The sequence below is a fragment of the Notolepis coatsorum genome (genome assembly GCF_963971535.1).
Source record: "Notolepis coatsorum genome assembly, chromosome: 18".
NCBI classification, from domain to species: Eukaryota; Metazoa; Chordata; class Actinopteri; order Aulopiformes; family Paralepididae; genus Notolepis; species Notolepis coatsorum.
In genome coordinates, this window is record NC_140182.1 from 38,125,174 (window position 1) to 38,145,509 (window position 20,336).

At 43.6% G+C, this 20,336-nt stretch overlaps 1 protein-coding gene across 2 annotated transcripts in view; it reads left to right on the top strand.

Moving 5' to 3' along the window:
* nup205 (nucleoporin 205) overlaps positions 1–20,336 on the top strand; it is a gene marked incomplete at its 5' end in the record, with an annotated part of 74,698 nt that overhangs the window by 29,230 nt on the left and 25,132 nt on the right. For both annotated transcript variants that reach the window (XM_084334345.1, XM_084334346.1), the window contains 8 exons: positions 4,507–4,588; positions 4,919–5,083; positions 7,405–7,529; positions 15,063–15,177; positions 17,354–17,503; positions 18,917–18,991; positions 19,530–19,687; positions 20,231–20,311. In XM_084334345.1, coding sequence (XP_084190471.1) covers positions 4,507–4,588; positions 4,919–5,083; positions 7,405–7,529; positions 15,063–15,177; positions 17,354–17,503; positions 18,917–18,991; positions 19,530–19,687; positions 20,231–20,311 — 951 coding nt within the window. The remainder of the gene's footprint in view (positions 1–4,506; positions 4,589–4,918; positions 5,084–7,404; positions 7,530–15,062; positions 15,178–17,353; positions 17,504–18,916; positions 18,992–19,529; positions 19,688–20,230; positions 20,312–20,336) is intronic.

The window sequence follows — 20,336 nt, forward strand, 5'->3', positions numbered from 1 at the left end:
TTTAGCTTGTTGTTAGCTTATGCTAACGGGACGTTAATTCCGGTCTTAAACACGATGTGGTCATAAAGGAATGGCGAGGATTGCAAAGCATGTTATATGCATTTGACCCGTTGCGGAATAAAACAGCAGGGATTTGTTTTGGGTTGTGAAATAAGCACACTAGACTTGCTATGTTGCAATGTCCGCGTTCCAGACGCTACTGAGACGAGTACTGTTGTGTGCTGTGGAGCGGATATGAGCAGTGATGGGCAAGCTACTTGGAAAATGTAGCAAGCTACACTACAAGTTACTCTCGATTAAATATAGCTCAACTACAATGGAAGCTATCCCCAGATAAATGTAGCAAGCTACACTACAAGAACATGGCAAAAATAGCTAGCTACATCGGCACTACTTTTTTATTTAATTTTTTTTACTTCATGATCAAGTTTCCACCAAACAAATAGGCAGGCAAAAAAAATGCTCAGTTTGATTGTTTATTATAAAACTGAAACAAGCCCTCGTCTGGCTTTTTGTGTCATCCTTTTAACATGAACTTGTATTATGTACAAAATCCAGGAAGGCAAGTTTAGCTGGGTGCAGCCTCTACAAAAGAAAATAAAGAGACCATTTGGTTTGATCAGTTTTTATAGTATAGTTTGTTGATTACTTTTGATGCAGTAATGGTCTTTTTCTTTTCTATTCTATCTTTATGTATTATTTATCCCTAAACTCTGCATCTTCTGGCTGCCTGATACCCTCTCCTAGCTGAAACCTGCCCACTTTATCAACCAAAAACACACTTCTTCAATATCTGAATTTTAACTAATAATAACTGTCTTACTGCATTTTACTATTATGCTACCATGTCTATACTGCCACCAACTATGCTAATATGTCTATACTACTACAGTACAGTATGTACTCAAGAGTATAACACTCAAGCTCGACACTGCTAGACAAACAATACTACTTATCCTTGGCTGCTAGATATGTACCACTCCTGCTGACTTGTTGTACACAATTTGTAAGTTGCTTTGAATGAAAGCGTCAGCTAAATGACCAAATTTAAATATGTAACTCACAAAACATTCCATGGCCCCAAAATCATGTGGGGACCCCCCCTGGCGGTCCTGACCCACAGGTTGAGAACCACTGCTCTAGGTGATATTTTCCCTCTTAGTGTATGTACTATTTATGGTAGTTTGTTTTTTCTTTTCTCCACCCCCATAATATTGTTCATTTTCTGCCTACAGTGAAACATGTTGGTTAAATCTGTTGACAAAAAGTGCACTGACTTGTGTGCTGTTTGGGAACCGTTGACAATGTTTATGTAAAGCTTTTCATCAGCTTACCTGAATATATGTGTTCTCAAGTTTGTGCTGGACGTGTGGGAAGTTGAGAGAAGCTTCGTTTTTGGCTGACACAATAAACACATATGTTTTAGGCGTTTTTTCAGTCAAACTCATAAATCTTTCCAGATAGGGCCATGGAGAGGCATTGTTGTTATTGACATCATCTTCATCAATGCCATAAGCCCTGGAAACATCGAATCCTTCTGCTATTTCGCGCGGACTGGTTCATTCATTCATTCATGGTCTGTGTTTAGATTTTTTTTACTTCCTGGTTTGCCGAGCTGGAGTGGCATGTCCCGCCCTATCCTGCCTCTGATTGGCCTACCCGTAATGTTTTGGCCTAATTGTGAGTCGTCATACTCATATCTAAACCAACCAACCAATCATAGTGGGTTTTCTCCAATAGTATCCAGCTGCAGGACAGGAGAACACGACACTCTCAGGACCGAAGACACTTTTTTTTTTTTTTCTGTATATGTAGCGTGTAGCGTTTTGCTGACGCTACGTCACTACTTGATTCGAAAACTAGCTGCGCTACAGAGACCGCTACTTTATTCAAAAGTTGCGACGCTACCATCACGCTACTGAAAAATGTAGTTAAGCTATGTAGCGTCGCTACTTGTAGCGTCGCTACTGCCCATCACTGGATATGAGTCACGACACCACGGATTTTCAAAATAAGAGTATCGATATGAACTGAGCGTTGCTAGCTGCCGGAGCCATAGTTATTATAGCTGGAGCTGCGCTTAGGCGGAAATGAGACCCGCAACAGGATTTTCAAAATAAGAGTATCAATATGAACCGAATGCCTATCGCACCAGTGCTACTGAAGTAAATCCATTCATCGCACAGACCGCTGTTGCTGTAGCATGTGCGATATATATCTCGCACTGTACAGCCCTGGCATGAGGGCCCAGTGCAAGTTAAGAGGGATGTTTATTTCCATAAACATAGCATCTCGTACAAAATGAAAGTCTTTGGTGGTATGAGAAATTAGATTAGTAGATTCTATCTCTGTCTGCGGCCTGTCCTGTTAGCCGAAGCCTGTCCGTTAGCCTGTAGCTAGCTCTGTACCGCATGGTCTTTCCCCTCCTCAGCTAGTCTCGTTGTCAAAACTCGTCTGCCTCAAACCAGAAGAACTCGCAGCTGTATAGTCTATGTCCTAGCAACGGCTGTTAGCCCCTAGCAATGCTGCCCTATCTCTTACTAAATGTTGACGTTCCCCTCTAGCTACTACTGCCCTCCCGGCTCTCTGACCTTGCCTCATATCTCTCCCTCTAGCAACCACTCTTTTCTGCACAAGCCCTGCTACGGAGACATGTCTGTCATTAGAGTTTAATACATTTAAACTCTAGTCTATATAGATATTTGCATTACATATATGCCTGTCATAACCATATGAAAACCAGTGATTTCCTTCACTGTCATCCTTCTCTCTCTCATGTTGCCTGTCATCCTTCTCTCTCATGTTGCCTGTCATCCTTCTCTCTCTCTCATGCTGCCTGTCATCCTCTCTCTCATGTTGCCTGTCATCCTTCTCTCTCTCTCATGTTGCCTGTCATCCTCTCTCTCTCATGTTGCCTGTCATCCTTCTCTCTCTCATGTTGCCTGTCATCCTTCTCTCTCTCATGTTGCCTGTCATCCTCTCTCTCTCATGTTACCTGTCACCCTCCTTTCTCATGTTACCTGTCATCCTCCTCTCTCTTATGTTACCTGTCATCCTCTCTCATGTTACCTGTCATCCTCTCTCTCATGTTACCTGTCATCCTCCTCTCTGATGTTGCCTGTCATCCTCCTCTCTCATGTTACCTGTCATCCTCCTCTCTCATGTTACCTGTCATCCTCCTCTCTCATGTTACCTGTCATCCTCCTCTCTCATGTTGCCTGTCATCCTCCTCTCTCATGTTGCCTGTCACCCTCTCATGTTGCCTGTCATCCTCCTCTCTCATGTTACCTGTCATCCTCCTCTCTCATGTTGCCTGTCATCCTCCTCTCTCATGTTGCCTGTCATCCTCCTCTCTCATGTTGCCTGTCACCCTCTCATGTTGCCTGTCATCCTCTCATGTTGCCTGTCATCCTCCTCTCTCATGTTGCCTGTCACCCTCTCATGTTGCCTGTCATCCTCTCATGTTGCCTGTCATCCTTCTCTCTCATGTTACCTGTCATCCTCCTCTCTCATGTTGCCTGTCATCCTCTCATGTTGCCTGTCATCCTTCTCGCTCTCATGTTGCCTGTCATCCTCTCATGTTGCCTGTCATCCTTCTCTCTCTCATGTTGCCTGTCATCCTCCTCTCTCTCATGTTGCCTGTCATCCTCCTCTCTCTCATGTTGCCTGTCATCCCCCCCTCTCTCTCATGTTGACTGTCACCCTCTCTCTCATGTTGCCTGTCACCCTCTCTCTCTCATGTTGACTGTCACCCTCTCTCTCTCATGTTGACTGTCATCCTCCTCTCTCTCTCATGTTGCCTGTCACCCTCTCTCTCTCATGTTGCCGGTCACCCTCTCTCTCTCATGTTGCCTGTCATCCTCCTCTCTCTCTCATGTTGCCTGTCACCCTCTCTCTCTCATGTTGACTGTCACCCTCTCTCTCATGTTGCCTGTCATCCTCCTCTCTCTCTCATGTTGCCTGTCACCCTCTCTCTCTCATGTTGACTGTCACCCTCTCTCTCATGTTGCCTGTCATCCTTCTCTCTCTCATGTTGCCTGTCACCCTCTCTCTCTCATGTTGCCTGTCAACCTCTCTCTCATGTTGCCGGTCACCCTCTCTCTCTCATGTTGCCTGTCGTCCTCCTCTCTCTCTCATGTTGCCTGTCACCCTCTCTCATGTTGCCTGTCATCCTCCTCTCTCTCTCATGTTACCTGTCATCCTCCTCTCTCATTTTGCCTGTCATCCTCCTCTCATGTTGCCTGTCACCCTCTCATGTTACCTGTCATCCTCCTCTCTCTCTCTCTCTCTCTCTCTCTCTCTCTCTCTCATGTTGCCTGTCATCCTCCTCTATCCCATGTTTATTACCACTTCACTGTGCCATCGAGAAATGTCCTAAGAAGAATAATTATACAAAAACAATGGATTCATATCATTGTCGTCAGCAGGTATCCAGATATACTTTTCAGTGACATTACATTTCTATCTGTTTGTCCTCGATGTTTATCTCCTGTCTGTGTCCCTCAGGCTGTGAGTGACAAGCTGATGGCAGGGTTTGTAGAGTGTCTAGACAACGAAGAGGCAGAGGAGGGTGTCGTGACGGGAGACGGTGAGTCATTCTATCCTTTATCTTTTCCATCTTCCACCATTTATCATATACCCGTTTTATTTAAATGGTTGCCGACCAAACATGTCCCCAATGACCAAACCCAGTTCTGTATTATTCTGTTTGGATAATTAAACTGAAGTCCATTGGATTTGAGTATTACCTGTTGGATGGACGTCGTGCATGTGCCTAAAGGGTGTATACATGTGTAATATGTTTCTGTCTGATTGCTACACCATTCACTTGTTTTCTTTTTGAACTATGTCTTGTTAAAGGCAGCATTATCGATTAGAATGAATGCACTAAAGAAACCGGCACCGTCTCCTTCCCCAGACTCTGACCGGGGCAAGACTCTGGCCAGGATCCGCCACGAGACCCAGATCCACATCCTGAACCTGCTCATCACCTCACTGGAGATGAAGACCCCCAACCTGGCCCTCTACCTGCTGGGCTACGAAGTGAAGAAACCCGTCTCCTCCACCAACCTGCAGGACCCAGGTCAGACCCCCCCCCCCCCCTCCATCTACCTCAGACATCTACCTCAGACATCTACCTCAGACTCTCCTCTCAGACCCCCCCCTCTGTCTCCCCCCTCAGACTCCTACCTCAGTCTCCCCCCTCAGACTCCTACCTCAGACTAGTCGAGGACACACAGCCTGGATCACTTGGAAGACTTGAGGAGTTGCCATTTATCTCCAAAGAAGACCAGTGTGGCGCTTAATAACCCTTGAGAGTCCAAACTGCTTTTTGCACCCGTGGACGGAGAACAAAGGGATTTAGAATGTCTCCCAAATGCTCAAAAAGTACCTCTTTTTGGGCAGCTCATTGGCGCAGTGGGCAAGGCGCTCGCCTCTAACGCAGGAGACACTGGGTTCGAGCCCAGCTCTCGGTGTTGCTACCGGCTGGCCGGTCGTTCATACTAACACAATTGGCAAGTGTTAGAGGGTGGGAAAGCCGGTGGGTGGGGATTTGACGTTGTGGACAGCGACTCCTACAGGTCGGTTTGGTGACGCCGGTGCGACGGAAGCAGGAAGTGACGGTGGCAGCGTGAACCTCCCACGCGTTACTCCTCGCTAGGGCTGCACGATTAATCATTTTTTAATCGAAATCGCGATTTGGAATGATGCAATTATCAAATCGCCAAGCCTGCAATTAATTTTTTTTTTTTTTTTTTTTTTTTTTTTTTTTATTTAACCAGGAAGTCCCATTGAGATACACGATCTCCTTTGCAAGGTAGACCTGGCCAAGATGACAGCAATAACATTTGCAATACATCACACAGCAATAAAATGTGCGATACATCACACAAGAACATAATAAATGTGCATGTATACAATACATCACATGTAAACACAAAGCAGAATAGTCTACATGATAGTAAAAGTGTATAATACAGGGTAATACAGTAATTTTGCAGTTGGGACTCGACTACAGAAAGCAGCAACATTCTTCTTGTAATTTTTTTTTTAAATATGTTATAATCGCATCGCAAATCGCAATCGCAATATCTGTCAGAATAATCGCAATTAGATTATTTCCCAAAATCGTGCAGCCCTACTCCTCGCCACTGAGAGTTCGAGCTGCTGCGGTGAAAAGATGCGACAGGCTGCCTCGTGTACAGGAGGGGACACGTGATGCAAGGCTTCTGTCCTCACTACAACCGACCTGTGGGAGGCATAGTCTAGCAACGTTCAAGACGGGGGAGGGAAGAATTGGATATACGAAATTCAGATGGGAGAAAAATAGAAAATGGGGAGAAAAAGTGGATAATAAAAAAAAGTACCTCTTTTCGAAATCGGTAAAAATAGAAAAATGACATTTTCGAGTGCTTTGAGATGTTATATATGTCTCCTTACTTGCTAAACTTAATATGACTTGTAAATATGTTTAATTCTTGCTAAATTGTATAGTTCTAATCATCCCCGTATTCATGGGAACTACAACGCGTCACGTAAATGCACGCACGCACACACACACAAACAGCGGTGTGTGCGGTTGATATGCATATTGATATTACTCTGTGATTTAGGGGGGGAGGGATTGTTTGTTTCTCACATTGTCTGTCGTTGAACTCACTGCTCTCAGCTGAAAAGCTCTCGACTCGCGAGGATATCTCGGCCATGGGGCTGCATATTTCTCCAACAAATCATATACCGTCTATCTATTTTCTGGTATTCCAAGTTTAGTCAGGATAATAGAACCTGCATTATCATTATCGAGAATACACTTTTCATTGGCCGTGTGTCCAGCTCCTCAGGGACCCGACTGAACGTTATGAATTAAAAGTTTATTCTGGAGCATATGAGCAAATTCAGTAACTTTCTGAACTTGTAAGTCGGTTTGGATGAAAGCGTCAGCTAAATCAGGGGTTCCCAAAGTCGGGGTGGTGTCGCCAGATGATTATAAAAATTATATGTATTATATTTACTCGTTGTTGGCAGAATTCTATTGGCGGGCTATAACAAGTTAACTCGTTTTTGGCGCAGAAGCGGTTAAGATGTTAAAAACACAATTTAAATAAAATTGCAAACACAATTTATTTACAGTGTATAAGGTTACACAATAGTTTAATGTTGAACATGAAAACACACAGAGTGGAACAGGACTGGGCAATCGCATATTAGACAATGTGGGTCTGTTTCTAAGCTGGCCCCAAGCATTCACTGCAAAACCAATTTTAAACTTAAGAACACATGGTGGCGCTGCCCCCCTATACCATTGTTTAGGGAAAGCCCTGACATAAAGGAATCCCAACCTGAGCAAACGGCCGCCATCTGAATTTGGTCAATGACCCCTGGGGTGCTTCCTCTCTTGTCCAGGTGTGCTGGGGTGTCCGCGGAGCTGCCTGCATGCCATCCTGAGTCTGCTGCAGAGAGGCAGTGAGAAGAGGTCCGGACCTGTCCTCACACGCCAAGCCCCACACCTGGCTGAGCTGTGTTACCAGGTAACCTCACTGTACTGCTGTGTTACCAGGTACCCTCACTGTACTGATGTGTTACCAGGTAACCTCACTGTACTGCTGTGTTACCAGGTAAACTCACTGTAGACAGGGTCAATTTTCAGAAAATCATAACCCTGAAGGCATTTCGTGTTTATTTTTGGTACACAACATTTCTAGGGGTATTAAGGGGTGCTGAATCCAAATCTGCTGTATACCAAGCTCAAAAATGTCAAATAAGGCCTCAAAATAGAGAAATCCAACATGGCCGCCAGCGCCAGGCTGAAATCTATTTAAGTGCATATCTTTTTGACTAAACAAGGTAGAAACATGAATGAAATGTGTTTTTATATGTTTGCATACATGAGGAATTTAAAATCATATCCTGATTTTAGATCAGTTGTGAAAATGTTGCTTGAAACTCATATTTATAGCAGAAACGGTGGTCGTTATTGATGCATAACTCATCAACCAAATAAGAAAGAAAAGCAGGATGATCCCAGGCCATGGATTTATTCATCAAACTCTTTTCTCTTGAATTTTTTTAATCAACATGCCATTTATGCAAATTAGATAGTCCTTAATATGCGTACAGTAGCTTAGGTACAGTAATTTATTGTCAGTCATCAATCGTATTCAGGCGGGTGTCGCAGGTGTCTTGCAGTTGCATGATTCATCCAATGCCACTTTTCCTGAATAGAATAGAATAGATTATAATATAATAAAATAAAAATATTATTTTACCATATCAATATAAGTGAATGTTCAAGTTTCTTTATTAGTTGTCATACAGAATACAGAATACTTTGCATGAAATGTCTGTGTTGCTCCTGAGAGTGTGTTAGATAATAACAAGATAGTATAAAATAAGTATAATAAGTATAAAATAGAAAGTCAAGAAGTCAAGTACGTAAACAAGTGTAAACAACAGAATTGTTCAGTATATCTATAAGTATGTACAGCTGGTACAAAAATGGTGAGGTATAGCTTAGCTTGTGGTGCCACCTTGTAGTGGTGAGGTGCAATAAGGAATGAGAATGATGTGCAATTTCCTTACCAATAATATAAATATAAATATAAAGTGTAAAGTGTGTCTAAAGTGGTAAAGTGGGTGCTACAGTGTGTTGTTTATTTAAGTGAGTGTATGTGCGCTGTGGGTGTGTTGATGGTTTGCTTATTGTTCATTGTTCATTCATTGAGCATCCTGATGGCCTGGGGATAGAAGCTCCTTCTGAGTCTCTCTGTGCTTGCCATGAGACTCCGGTATCGCTTGCCTGATCGCAGCAGTTCAAAGAGGCAGTTGTTTGAGTGGCTGGAGTCTTTGATTATTCTCTTAGCCTTGCCCATGCACCGCTTGTTGTAAATGTCTTGGAGAGTGGGAAGCCCACCTTCAATTGTGCGTTCGGCTGAACGGGCCACTCTGTAGTCTGCTGCGGTCTTGTGCAGTGCTATTCCCAAACCAGGAGGTGATATTGCCAGTCAGGATGCTCTCTATTGTGCATGAGTAGAAGTTCTTGAGGATATTCTGACTCACGTTGAACTTCCTTAAGCGCCTAAGGAAGTAGAGGCGTTGTCGTGCCTTCTTGATAACACTGTCAATGTGTGTGGTCCATGTCAAGTCCTCGGATATGTGGACTCCGAGGTACTTAAAACTGTTCACTCTCTCAACCGGTGCCCTGTCGATGCTGAGGGGGCTGTAGTCCCTGACCCCGACCTCCTAAAGTCCACAATCATCTCCTTTGTTTTGCTGACGTTCAGGGAGAGGCTGTTCTCTTGACACCATCCCGCTAGAACCTTAACCTCTTCCAGGTAGGCCCTCTCGTCGTTTGCAGAGATCAGGCCCACCACTACTGTGTCGTCAGCAAATTTGATGATTGTGTTGTTGTTCCGCTGTGCCACACAGTCATGTGTGTACAGGGAGTGGAGGAGGGGACTCAGGACACAGCCCTGGGGGGCCCCTATGTTGAGAGTGATGGATGAGGAGGTGCAGTTGCCTGCTCTCACCACCTGCCCGTCAGGAAGTCCAAGACCCACTGGCAGAGGTCATAGTTCAAGCCCAGGTCCCTGAGCTTGGCTATGAGTTTGGAGGGGACTATGGTATTGAATGCTGAGCTGTAGTCGATGAACAGCATTCTCACATAGTTCCCCTGCCTCTTGTTCAGGTGTGATTCTGCTGTGTGCAGCACATGGGCTATGGTGTCCTCCGTGGACCTGTTGGGGCGGTATGCAAATTGCAGGGGGTCCAGGTTGATGGGGAGGGAGGAACAGGGATACTGTCCGGTCCTGCTGCCTTCCTGATATTCACTTTCTTAAACGTCCTCCTCACATCATGTTCTGTTATCCTGAACACTGAGTCTCCATCAGCAGTGCCCCCCCCCTCCATTGCAGTGGTTTGTAGGCTGGTGCTGTTATTCCCAGCCTCAAACCTCGCATAGAAGGTATTGAGATCATTTACCAGTTGGATGTCACTGTTCAGTTTGAGGGAGGTGCCTTTGTAATCTGTCATCGTTCTGAGGCCCTGCCACATAGCTCTAGAGTCAGCCTGTTCATATTGAAGTTCAATTTGATCCCTGTAGCGCCTTTTTGCTTCTATTACTGTCCTCCTAACATTGTATCTCACCACCTTGTGGTCATTCATGTTGCCTGTCACAAGCCTGGCGTTGTATGCTGAGGTGCGCGCCTTCAGAGCTTCGTGGACAGATTTGTCTACCCATGGCTTTTGGTTTGGGTAAACTCTAATTGTGGTAGAGGGGATTGTTTCTTCTACCAAAGTACAAACAAAGTCCAGCACTGTTTCCGTGTAGTCATTAATATTATCTGTGTTATCGCGGAACACCCCCCAGTCTGTACATTCTAGTGCAGCTTGGAGCGTCTCCTCCGACGCCACCGTCCAGCGCTTCACCTCTCGCGATACTACAGGAATGCGCTTGAGACTTTGTTTATACTGCGGTACAAGAAAGATGGGGTCGTGATCTGACTTGGCGAAAGGACTGGCAGCATGTGATTTGTACCCACTCTTAAATTGCGAGTAGCAATAGTCTAAAATGTTCCCGCCTCTGGTAGAACAAGTCACATGCTGGTAGAAGTTTGGCAGCACTTTTCTCAGATTAGCACTATTGAAATCACCCACAACCAAAATAGCAGCGTCGTCAACGTTAGCTGCTTGGAGCTTGTTTACCTCGTCGTGGAGCTTGGAGAGCGCGTCGCCTGTGTTTGCTTGTGGTGGAATATACACTCCGATCAGAATGGCCGACGTTAATTCTCTCGGGAGAAAGAATGGCCGGCACTTGATGGATATATACTCCAGGTTTGGGGAGCAGTGGTTTGAAAGCTCCTTCATGTTGCCTGGATCACACCAATTGTTGTTCAACATGAAAGCTATTCCACCTCCCCGCTTTTTACCAGAATATTTTGGATCCTTCGATGTCCCAGCTTTCATGTAGAGATGCGTACATCGGATTCTGTCATAGTGAGCCAAGAGTAGAAGCAGCACATCTGTGTCACGCGCTGACACAACGATTGTTTCTACTGGAGCCTGGATGAGAAAATCAGACGTGTATCAGCTTCCTCATGGTCAGCACTCAGAGAGGAGACTTCAAGATCTGGATCTGTTGACTTGACAGTTGTCGCTTCAGTAAACCTCCCTGATACTACAACTACAGGTTCATAATCCGGGCTGTGTTCTATCAGGTGGTTTGAGAGCGATATCTGATTTGTTGTCTTCAAGGGCCATGAAGCTCGACTAATCGGCAGGAAGTGGAGCAGACTTGCTTTTGATTTCATGACGTACTGGTCTATGGCGCTGTTTGCGTTTCACCCTTGTGCCTGTTTTGATGGATTGGTCATGGTATCTGTCAAAGACGACATCTACCCTCTGGTATTTTGCTCCCATCTTCAACACGGTGTCAGTGAACTTGTTGGCATAGTCACCAAATGTTGTAGTGTCAGGTGGCTTTCCGAGTGCCATTACCAGAGCTTGGCCATCAATGACCAGGCAGCTGGGTCCCTGAAGGGTAAGATCGGCAGGGGTTTTAATAATAATAATAATGGCTTGGATTTATATAGCGCTCTTCATGACACCCAGAGCGCTTCACAGAGTCCATTATTCGTTCATACACAGTCATACCGGTGGTGGTAAGCTACAATTGCAGCCAGAGCTGCCCTGAGGCAGACTCACGGAAGCGCGGCGAATAATCATCGCCTACGGCCCCTCCGACCACCACCAACATTCATTCACATGCATACACATTCATACGAGGCAAGTAGGTTAAGTGTCTTGCCCAAGGACACAACGGCGATGGGATGGACATGGGCTTGAGCGGGATTCGAACCACCAACCCTTCGATCATTGGACGACCCGCTCTACCCCTGAGCCAAAGCCGCCCCACAGCCGTTTTAACTTGTTTCGTCAGTATATTTGCTAACACAGACTTGTTGGTGGAATGTAGACTCCCGTTAGTTGTGGCCAGAGATGGCGGGATGGGCATGAGCTCATGCTGGAGGATATTGTCAAGATCTACCTTACGACCTGCTCTGTAAGCTGTGATGAGCCTTTGTAGAATCTGCCTGTCCACTTTGATGGTGTTTTGCTTGTTCTTGGAAAGTTGCACAACTTCATACAAAGAGGCAAATGTCTTGGCTTTGTTCTTTCGAATGGGTGATTTCAGGTTCAGGTGCTGGTCACTATCTGGAGGTTCACACAAATGTTTGTCCACAAACATTTTCAATTGTGCCTGTCCAAGGTGTTCTGCGCCAAGTATGGATTCTTGAATCTCCGGTGTGACTACGTCCTTGTTGATGTATGTAAGAAAACTTACAAAAGCACATTTAATTCAGGTTTGTACCTTGTGTAGGCACACTTAACTCATTAAGCCCCACCATTTATTTTTAGAAAATTCGCCTAAAACAGCATGCTTACATTAAAATGCTTATATATCCAGATTTATAAGAGCTACTTGCATAAACTTGGTACCTGAAGAAAGCTAAGACTTGGGGGATTCTAATGTTGGTGTCCAACACTGTACAGTTATTACCAAATTGCTGTAGTATTCCTGCAAACACTGAAGAAATGTAATTTTTTGTATCCTCGCCTATACAAAGATTACAGTTAGACAGTCAAAAACACCCTGTTACTCATGGTTGCACCCCAGCTATATTCCTACTTTCTTCCTCCATAGGTGCAGATGTTCTGTGCAAAGTTTCATGTCAGTAGAATAAAAACTGTGGGTTTAGCACCTGTTTTTGTGGAGAGAGGGCCTGGTGCTGGCGGCCATGTTGGATTTCTCAATTTTGAGGCCTTATTTGACATTTTTGAGCTTGGTATACAGCATATTTGGATTCAGCACCCCTTAATACCCCTAGAAATGTTGTGTACCAAAAATAAACACGAAATGCCTTCAGCACTTTATACAAGCACATTTTCTGAAATTCTGCCTAGTCTACTGTACTGCTGTCAGGATCACACCTGTCTTACCAGGTAACCTCACTGTACTGCTGTCAGGATCACACCTGTGTTACCAGGTACCCTCACTGTACTGCTGTGTTACCAGGTACCCTCACTGTACTGCTGTGTTACCAGGTAACCTCACTGTACTGCTGTCAGGATCACACCTGTGTTGCCAGGTAACCTCACTGTACTGGTGTCAGGATCACACCTGTGTTGCCAGGTAACCTCACTGTACTGCTGTCAGGATCACACCTGTGTTGCCAGGTAACCTCACTGTACTTAACTGCTGTCAGGATCACACCTGTGTTACCAGGTAACCTCACTGTACTGCTGTCAGGATCACACCTGTGTTACCAGGTAACCTCACTACTGCTGTCAGGATCACACCTGTGTTGCCAGGTAACCTCACTGTACTGCTGTCAGGATCACACCTGTGTTACCAGGTAACCTCACTGTACTGCTGTCAGGATCACACCTGTGTTACCAGGTGTCACAATCAAAGGTCTGATGACAAAACAAATTATACCTGGAGCGGGCTGTTGTGAAGTCAAGTCAAGTCAAGAGTTTTATTTGTCACGGCATACAAGTATACAATGAAATGCGGGGGGTCTTGCCCGCAACGATTGTGCGTAATACAATAATAATGTGCATAATATAATAATAATAATATAATAAGCCAGCCCGTCCAGTGTGTGCTTTAACACGGGTCCCGGTAGGTAAGAAAGTAATAAGGCGTTTTCCAAAGTAAATGATATTTATTTAAATACGGGGAATGAAACCCACAACAATAGACAATCAGGGAAAAGGGGAAGGGGAGAACAAACAGGGTAATAATAAGGTTGGCACTGGGAACCACCCAGCGAATAAACAATACAATATATATAGTTCCACTTAAATGGAACAGTGGCAAAATGGCATAGAGTATCACAAAATAGGCACAGAGGCCAACAATAGAATACTCACTCAATAGGTAAGTGGCACAGAGGCCAACAATATATATATATTACCACACAGTACTTGGTCCACACAAAGTGGTAAATAAGCACAGTATCGTTCCACAACAGTGGCAAACAACGGCAACCTCACTCCACTCTGTTCACTGGCAAATGACAGAATGAGGCGTCTGGATGTGTGTCACAACCCAGGCTTTAGCCACCCGTCTACCGAGGTTGGCCGCCAGCAGGTGCCACTTCTCAGGCAATCGGCACAATCAGCATCGGTGGCATCTGGGAAAGGGAGAAACAAAAAGGGTTCAGAAGGTGACACACACCACATACAAATAACATAACAAATATTACATATACTAACCTGATGTTTACATGGTGTTACAAATACGATAATAATGATAATGACCAACCCACGTACGTCACACCAGGTAACCTCACTGTAATGCTGTCAGGATCACACCTGGCTGAGCTTTGTTACCAGGTAACCTCACTGTACTGCTGTCACAGTGTGCTTTCACGCTTGCTGAATTAACTTGACTAACTGTTCACCAGAAGCCTGTTCTTTTCAAATGAACCGAGGCATCTTGGCCAACTTGACGGTGGGGTCAATTAGGGATGTACCAGTCAAAAACTGGAATTAAATAGACGGACGAAAGGTTTCCAAAATGAACACAGTACTTTATTGATTACATGCAATATATACCAGAGAAAGAACTGTAGTACACTGCATTATCACCATTCTTATACCCTATTGACTCTGTGACAACAGAGACTACCTCCCCCTCTCCCATTGGCCAGTGGCTCTTGTAACATCAGCCCATTTACCCTGATTGTCTACATAGAGACTCTAACCAAGTCAAAGTAAGCTTTATGTCGAGCCACCCTGACATGTTGTCATATTAATCATACGTGGACTTTCGAGCATCCACGTCTACAGCTTAAGACATGTCATCATGCCTTCATAAACACGGAGACTATATCATTATTATTTAAACCATAATATTCATGTATCTATTATTAACAAGTACATTTTGTAACTTTTGTGGTTTGATTTTCCACCACAATAACAAAGGGCATGCGAATTCCTGAGTTCCTTGGGATGTTTTGACTGGTGGAGTTTTAAGTGTGTGTATGTGTGTTCTTCAGGTGATCTACCTGTTGTGTGCGTGCTCCGACACCTCTGGCCCCACCATGCGCTACCTGAGGACCAGCCAGGACTTCCTGTTCTCTCACCTGCAGCACCTGCCCTTCGTTCTGCCCAGTAAGTCTAGTTGAACTGACCCTGCTCTTGGGTCCTAATCCTAGCCTAACCCTTCTGCCCAGTAACACCAGTTTAACTGACCCTGCTCCTGGGTCCTAGTCCTAAACTAACCCTTCTGCCCAGTAAGTCGTTTAACTGACCCTGCTCTTGGGACTCCTAATCCTAGCCTAACCCTTCTGCCCAGTAAAACCAGTTTAACTGACCTCTTGGGACTCCTAATCCTAACCTAACCCTTCTGCCCAGTAAAACCAGTTTAACTGACCTCTTGGGACTCCTAATCCTAACCTAACCCTTCTGCCCAGTAAAACCAGTTTAACTGACCTCTTGGGACTCCTAATCCTAACCTAACCTTTCTGCCCAGTAAAACCAGTTTAACTGACCCTGCTCTTCGGTCCTAATCCTAACCTAATCCTTCTGCCCAGTACATTTAAGATCAATGAAATGATGTAGATGGAATAAATAGCAATCTCTATTGCAATCTTCATCTCTGTTTTTTCATCTACATCATCATTGAGAACACAAGCCCTCTGATGACATCGCCGGTAGCCAATATTCAAACTAGGGCTGTCAGTTTATTGCGTTAATTCGATTAATTAAGTACACAGCATGAAAATTAAATCAAAATGTATTACAAAAAAAAAAAAAAAAAAAATTTATCATTCATTCCATAATAATGTAGAATACATATGTACAGACTTTTTTTTAATATGGTCCATTTGCATGTTCTTGGTATCTGATTCTAGGGACATATATGGATCTCAGGGAATGTATTCCCAGTGTCAGAAATACTGTGTCTGTTACTAGGCTTGAGTAAATTGTAATGAACCAAATGAGAATATCAATACATTTTATTTTATCTTTGACTGTGAATAACACCATGCTAAAATTTACCAGACCTGAAAAATCTAAGCAAATTAATAAATGGAAGATGATTAAACAGAAGGTTTTGTAGATACAGTACTGAATTCTGCCATCCGGACACATGCAATTTGAAATATGATTATAGAATATCAGGCCTAAAATGGTTATGCGATTAATTAGATTAATTAATTACAAATCCTGTAATTAATTAGATTAATTTTTTTAATCGCCTGATGGCACTAATTCAAACCCATTAACTCTGAATAACTGTCAAACTAAATGAATGTGTGCAAAACTGTTTAGAGCCTTGGGATATGTGTGACATTGCAAAATACATCTGTGTTATTTTTCGGGTGAAGTGCCCAATTAACACATTGGACGCCAGAGGGCGCTACGGTCATTGGGCCGTTGTCTGCCATCGCTTTGTTCAATGGAGAAAATGCCGTGTTTTTGCGAGGGCTTAAACTATATGAAATATTATAGCTATGGATCTAATAACGTTGTCGATTGTCAGTGAGTTTCTTCTGGTCAACATGCAAAAAACAGATTGTTTTTTCATCCGTACATTTCCGTTTTATACCGTGGTGAATATGAGTATAGTTTGGGTGATTCTGAGTAATCACAGAAAAAATAGCCCTTTAGTGAAATCCAGTTATCACGTTGTAATTTTTCGCCTGATTATCTAATCTTCCTGAAATCAACGCTAGATTATCGTTATGTCTCCTCATGCACGCATGAAAGGGGGCTTGTAGCGGGGCGCCCCTGCGTGCTGTGACCAACGGTAAACAGCACACACACATTCCACACAGACGGCTTCGATCGCGGGAGAAAAAAAGATCAGATCAACGCAAGATTGGATAGTGTCCTTACCTTGTCTGATGTAATGCAAAAAAAAGTATCCAATTATCTGATCGCCATTCCAAGTACTGGTTGCGGTACTCCGTCCCACGTATTGAATGTCTGCAAGCTCAGACACATTCAGAACAGCATGCACAGGCTGCCCCGATGAATTATGAATGGCAATAGCGAATAAAAGAAAAACGGATCCAATAACGAGTATACTCGTGGTTGGCGCTCCACGGTTGGACGGCAATAACGAGTATACTCGTTTTTGGCGCAGAACCAGTTAAGTGTTCTTGTGGGTATGCTATTTATTTTACATTTATTTTTGTATTAACCCTTCATTCATGCACCATTGATCCTATTGATGAATGTTTCATTGTCCTCTGAACCTTGATGCCTGGCTCCTCGCCCCTCCCCTCTTAACCTGTCTCCTCGCCCCTCCCCTCTTAACCTGTCTCTTGTCCTACTTCAGGTGACCAGGTGGCAGCGCTGTCCCAGATGTCTTGGCTCATGAAGACGACGGCCATCGAGCTGCGGATGACTTCCCTCAACCGCCAGCGCTCGCACACACAGCGTCTGGTCAGCCTGCTGCTAGACGACCAGCCACACACTCAACACATCGGTACGAGCGCACGCACTCACACACGCACACACACACAAGATGGTGCCGAGTATCAACTAGGGGGTGGTCTGGAGGGGGGCTGCCCCCCCAATTTCCTGCAACTTAAAAACATAATTTCAATAAAAAAGCAAACAAGGGTTAGTTCCAAATAGGTTATTTATTTAACCTCTTAAGCCCTAGCCATATTTTCAGAAGATTTGCCTAAAAGCACATACCCAAGTAGATGGGAGATTGCTCCACTTCTACAAGGTCCATTTGTATGTTCCTGGTATCTAGGGACATCTATGGATCTCAGGGAATGTATTCCCAGTGTCAGAAATATTGTGTCTGTTACTATGCTTGAGTAAATTGTAATGAACCAAAGGAGAATATAAATTATTTGTATTTAATATATGTACAAAAAATCTAAGGAAATTAATAAAGGGATTTCGTCATTGTTGTTTCCCGCGAGGTCCATCTCACTTGAAATTGCAATGTATTTCCAATGGACACATTTCTAAATTGTCTCGTTTAAAAAAAAATAAAGCATGAACATTGGCATGGTGTACCTGTGTGTGTTCATCCACAATATATAGCTCAACATGAAACAATTAGCAATTAATCGTAAAAGTAGCAAAATAACAATGTTTACGTTTTCGTTCACTGAGGAACTACACTTCACTTTGGCGCTGCTGACTCTAGTATGTTTAGCTAGGTAACGTTAGCTATGGGTAAAGTTAACGTTAGCTTAATGCAACGTGTTAGCAATGCTACGTGCAAAAATATGCTATTTACATTAACCCCAGGCTGCATAAAATATCAGATCAGATAATGTTAACTAACGTTAGGTATTTTATATTTCACTGATAACTAGTTAGCGCGGTATCAGCGCATGGCCGTGACGTGTATTAGGCGACTGAACGACGTTCTACTGGTCTACTGTAGTTCTTTTTTAAGGACACATTAAACAACCTTATATTTATTTCAACCAAAAATGCTTAACAATAATGTTAGTGATAGAAGGGAACTCATTTTGTGCAAAAATGGAAAGCTTGCCAATGTTCATGAGGCAGAATTATTACAACAGCCGATAATACATTTTCCCAATGATAAATCCCTATATGGGTGGACCGCGTGGGAAACTAAAGTGACGTCGGACTACACCTCCCTATACAGGCAGTAGATATGGGGACAGACATGCATACAAATGTTCTTGTTCCCTCCCTCCAGCCATCCCTCCCTCTCTCTATAAGTTGTAACGTGCTTTGGATAAAAGCTGTTATATAAATGCAGTTAATTTACCATTTATGTCCCAACTGAAGACCATGGCCCAGGTAGTAAGGCACGGCCTTATGTCCATGAAGACGATGGTAATGATACTGAAGCACAGGGACCCTGGAATGTTGACCTAAGAGCTTGTTTGTGTCTCTACAGCCGATGGGGAGTCTGGCATGGAGGAGGAGACTAGGTCGGTCAGTGGTTTCCTGCATTTTGACACCGTTTCTAAAGGTTAGTAGTAGTATCACACATGCTTTAATTAAACACCACACACTATCTATCATTTATAGTCTATTTAATTTTATTGCACTTTTAATCTGTCTTATATGCTAATTTAATCTATTTTACTGCATTTTACGTCGATTTTACTGCACTTTGTCTCTTTTTCCTGCTGGAAGGGAGGATGGGTCCTAATGAGTTAGAAAAGGGTTGAATTTTACCCCTTTCTTACTCTGCACTGCTATTCTGTCAATTCTATGCACATTTGTATGTCTATTTTACTGCTGTGAAGCACTTTGGGATGCAATTATTGTATGATTGTGCTATACAAACAAAGTTTATTATTATTATTATTATTATTATTATAGTTATTTATAGTATTTTTTGTCCTTTGCTTTGCCTAAAACCAGAATAGTTTGTTTGGGTAGATGATTTGATCTTCAGTTCCTCCTCTGTTCAATATGACCCACCTCAAACTCCTGGGAAAGCAACAGTTGTGATTGGAGGGTCCTGCAGAAAGCCCTGTTGAGAGATGTTTCCTTGTCTTCAGTTCGCAGGAAGCTGCTGAGCGTGTTGGACGCCATCGACTTCAGCCAGGACGTCCCAGAACTGCTCCAGCTGGACTTCTTTGAGCGTGCTCAGATCGAGCAGGTCATCAACAACTGTGAGCACGTCAACGAGCACGGACACACCGTCTGCAACGTCAAGGTGGGCTGGTTTGTTTACCCCTCTCTCTGCAGGTGGTCTAGTGTAGAGGGTTTGAAGGCACTGCTGCAGGATTATATCTTACAAAAGTTACTCAAATCTTTATTCTTATTTTTGCTCAGACTTTTTTTTATGACAGTGTGAATGGCACAAATCACATGGAATCTGATCTTTTCTGATTCTGATTTGAGTCACTTTCATATGTGGTCTTAAATCAGATTTTTTTTATTAGCTGGCCTGCACACCAACTTATAAATTAAACCATAAACAGTGACTTCAGTGTCCTCTGTGTTTACGTCCATCATCATTATTGTTAATTTGCTCATGCCGGTCAGTTCAGGTGCGTGACCAGTTCATACTGGAATCTGATCTTGGTCACATTTGAAAAAGAATGTGAACAGCCAAACCAAAGATCTGAGCAATACATCAGAATTGAATGTAGCCTAATGCAGTGTGATGTACTGTATATGTTCAGTTTTTAGAGTTTCATCAATCATGAATTCAGTTCTATGCCTCTATGTATTTTCTGTATCTTGTTCCCGACAGTTGCTCCATCGAGTGCTGGTTGCTGAGGTGAACGCTCTGCAGGGAATGGCAGCCATCGGTCAGAGGCCCTTATTGATGGAGGTGAGGGAGTGGTACCTTTACATTT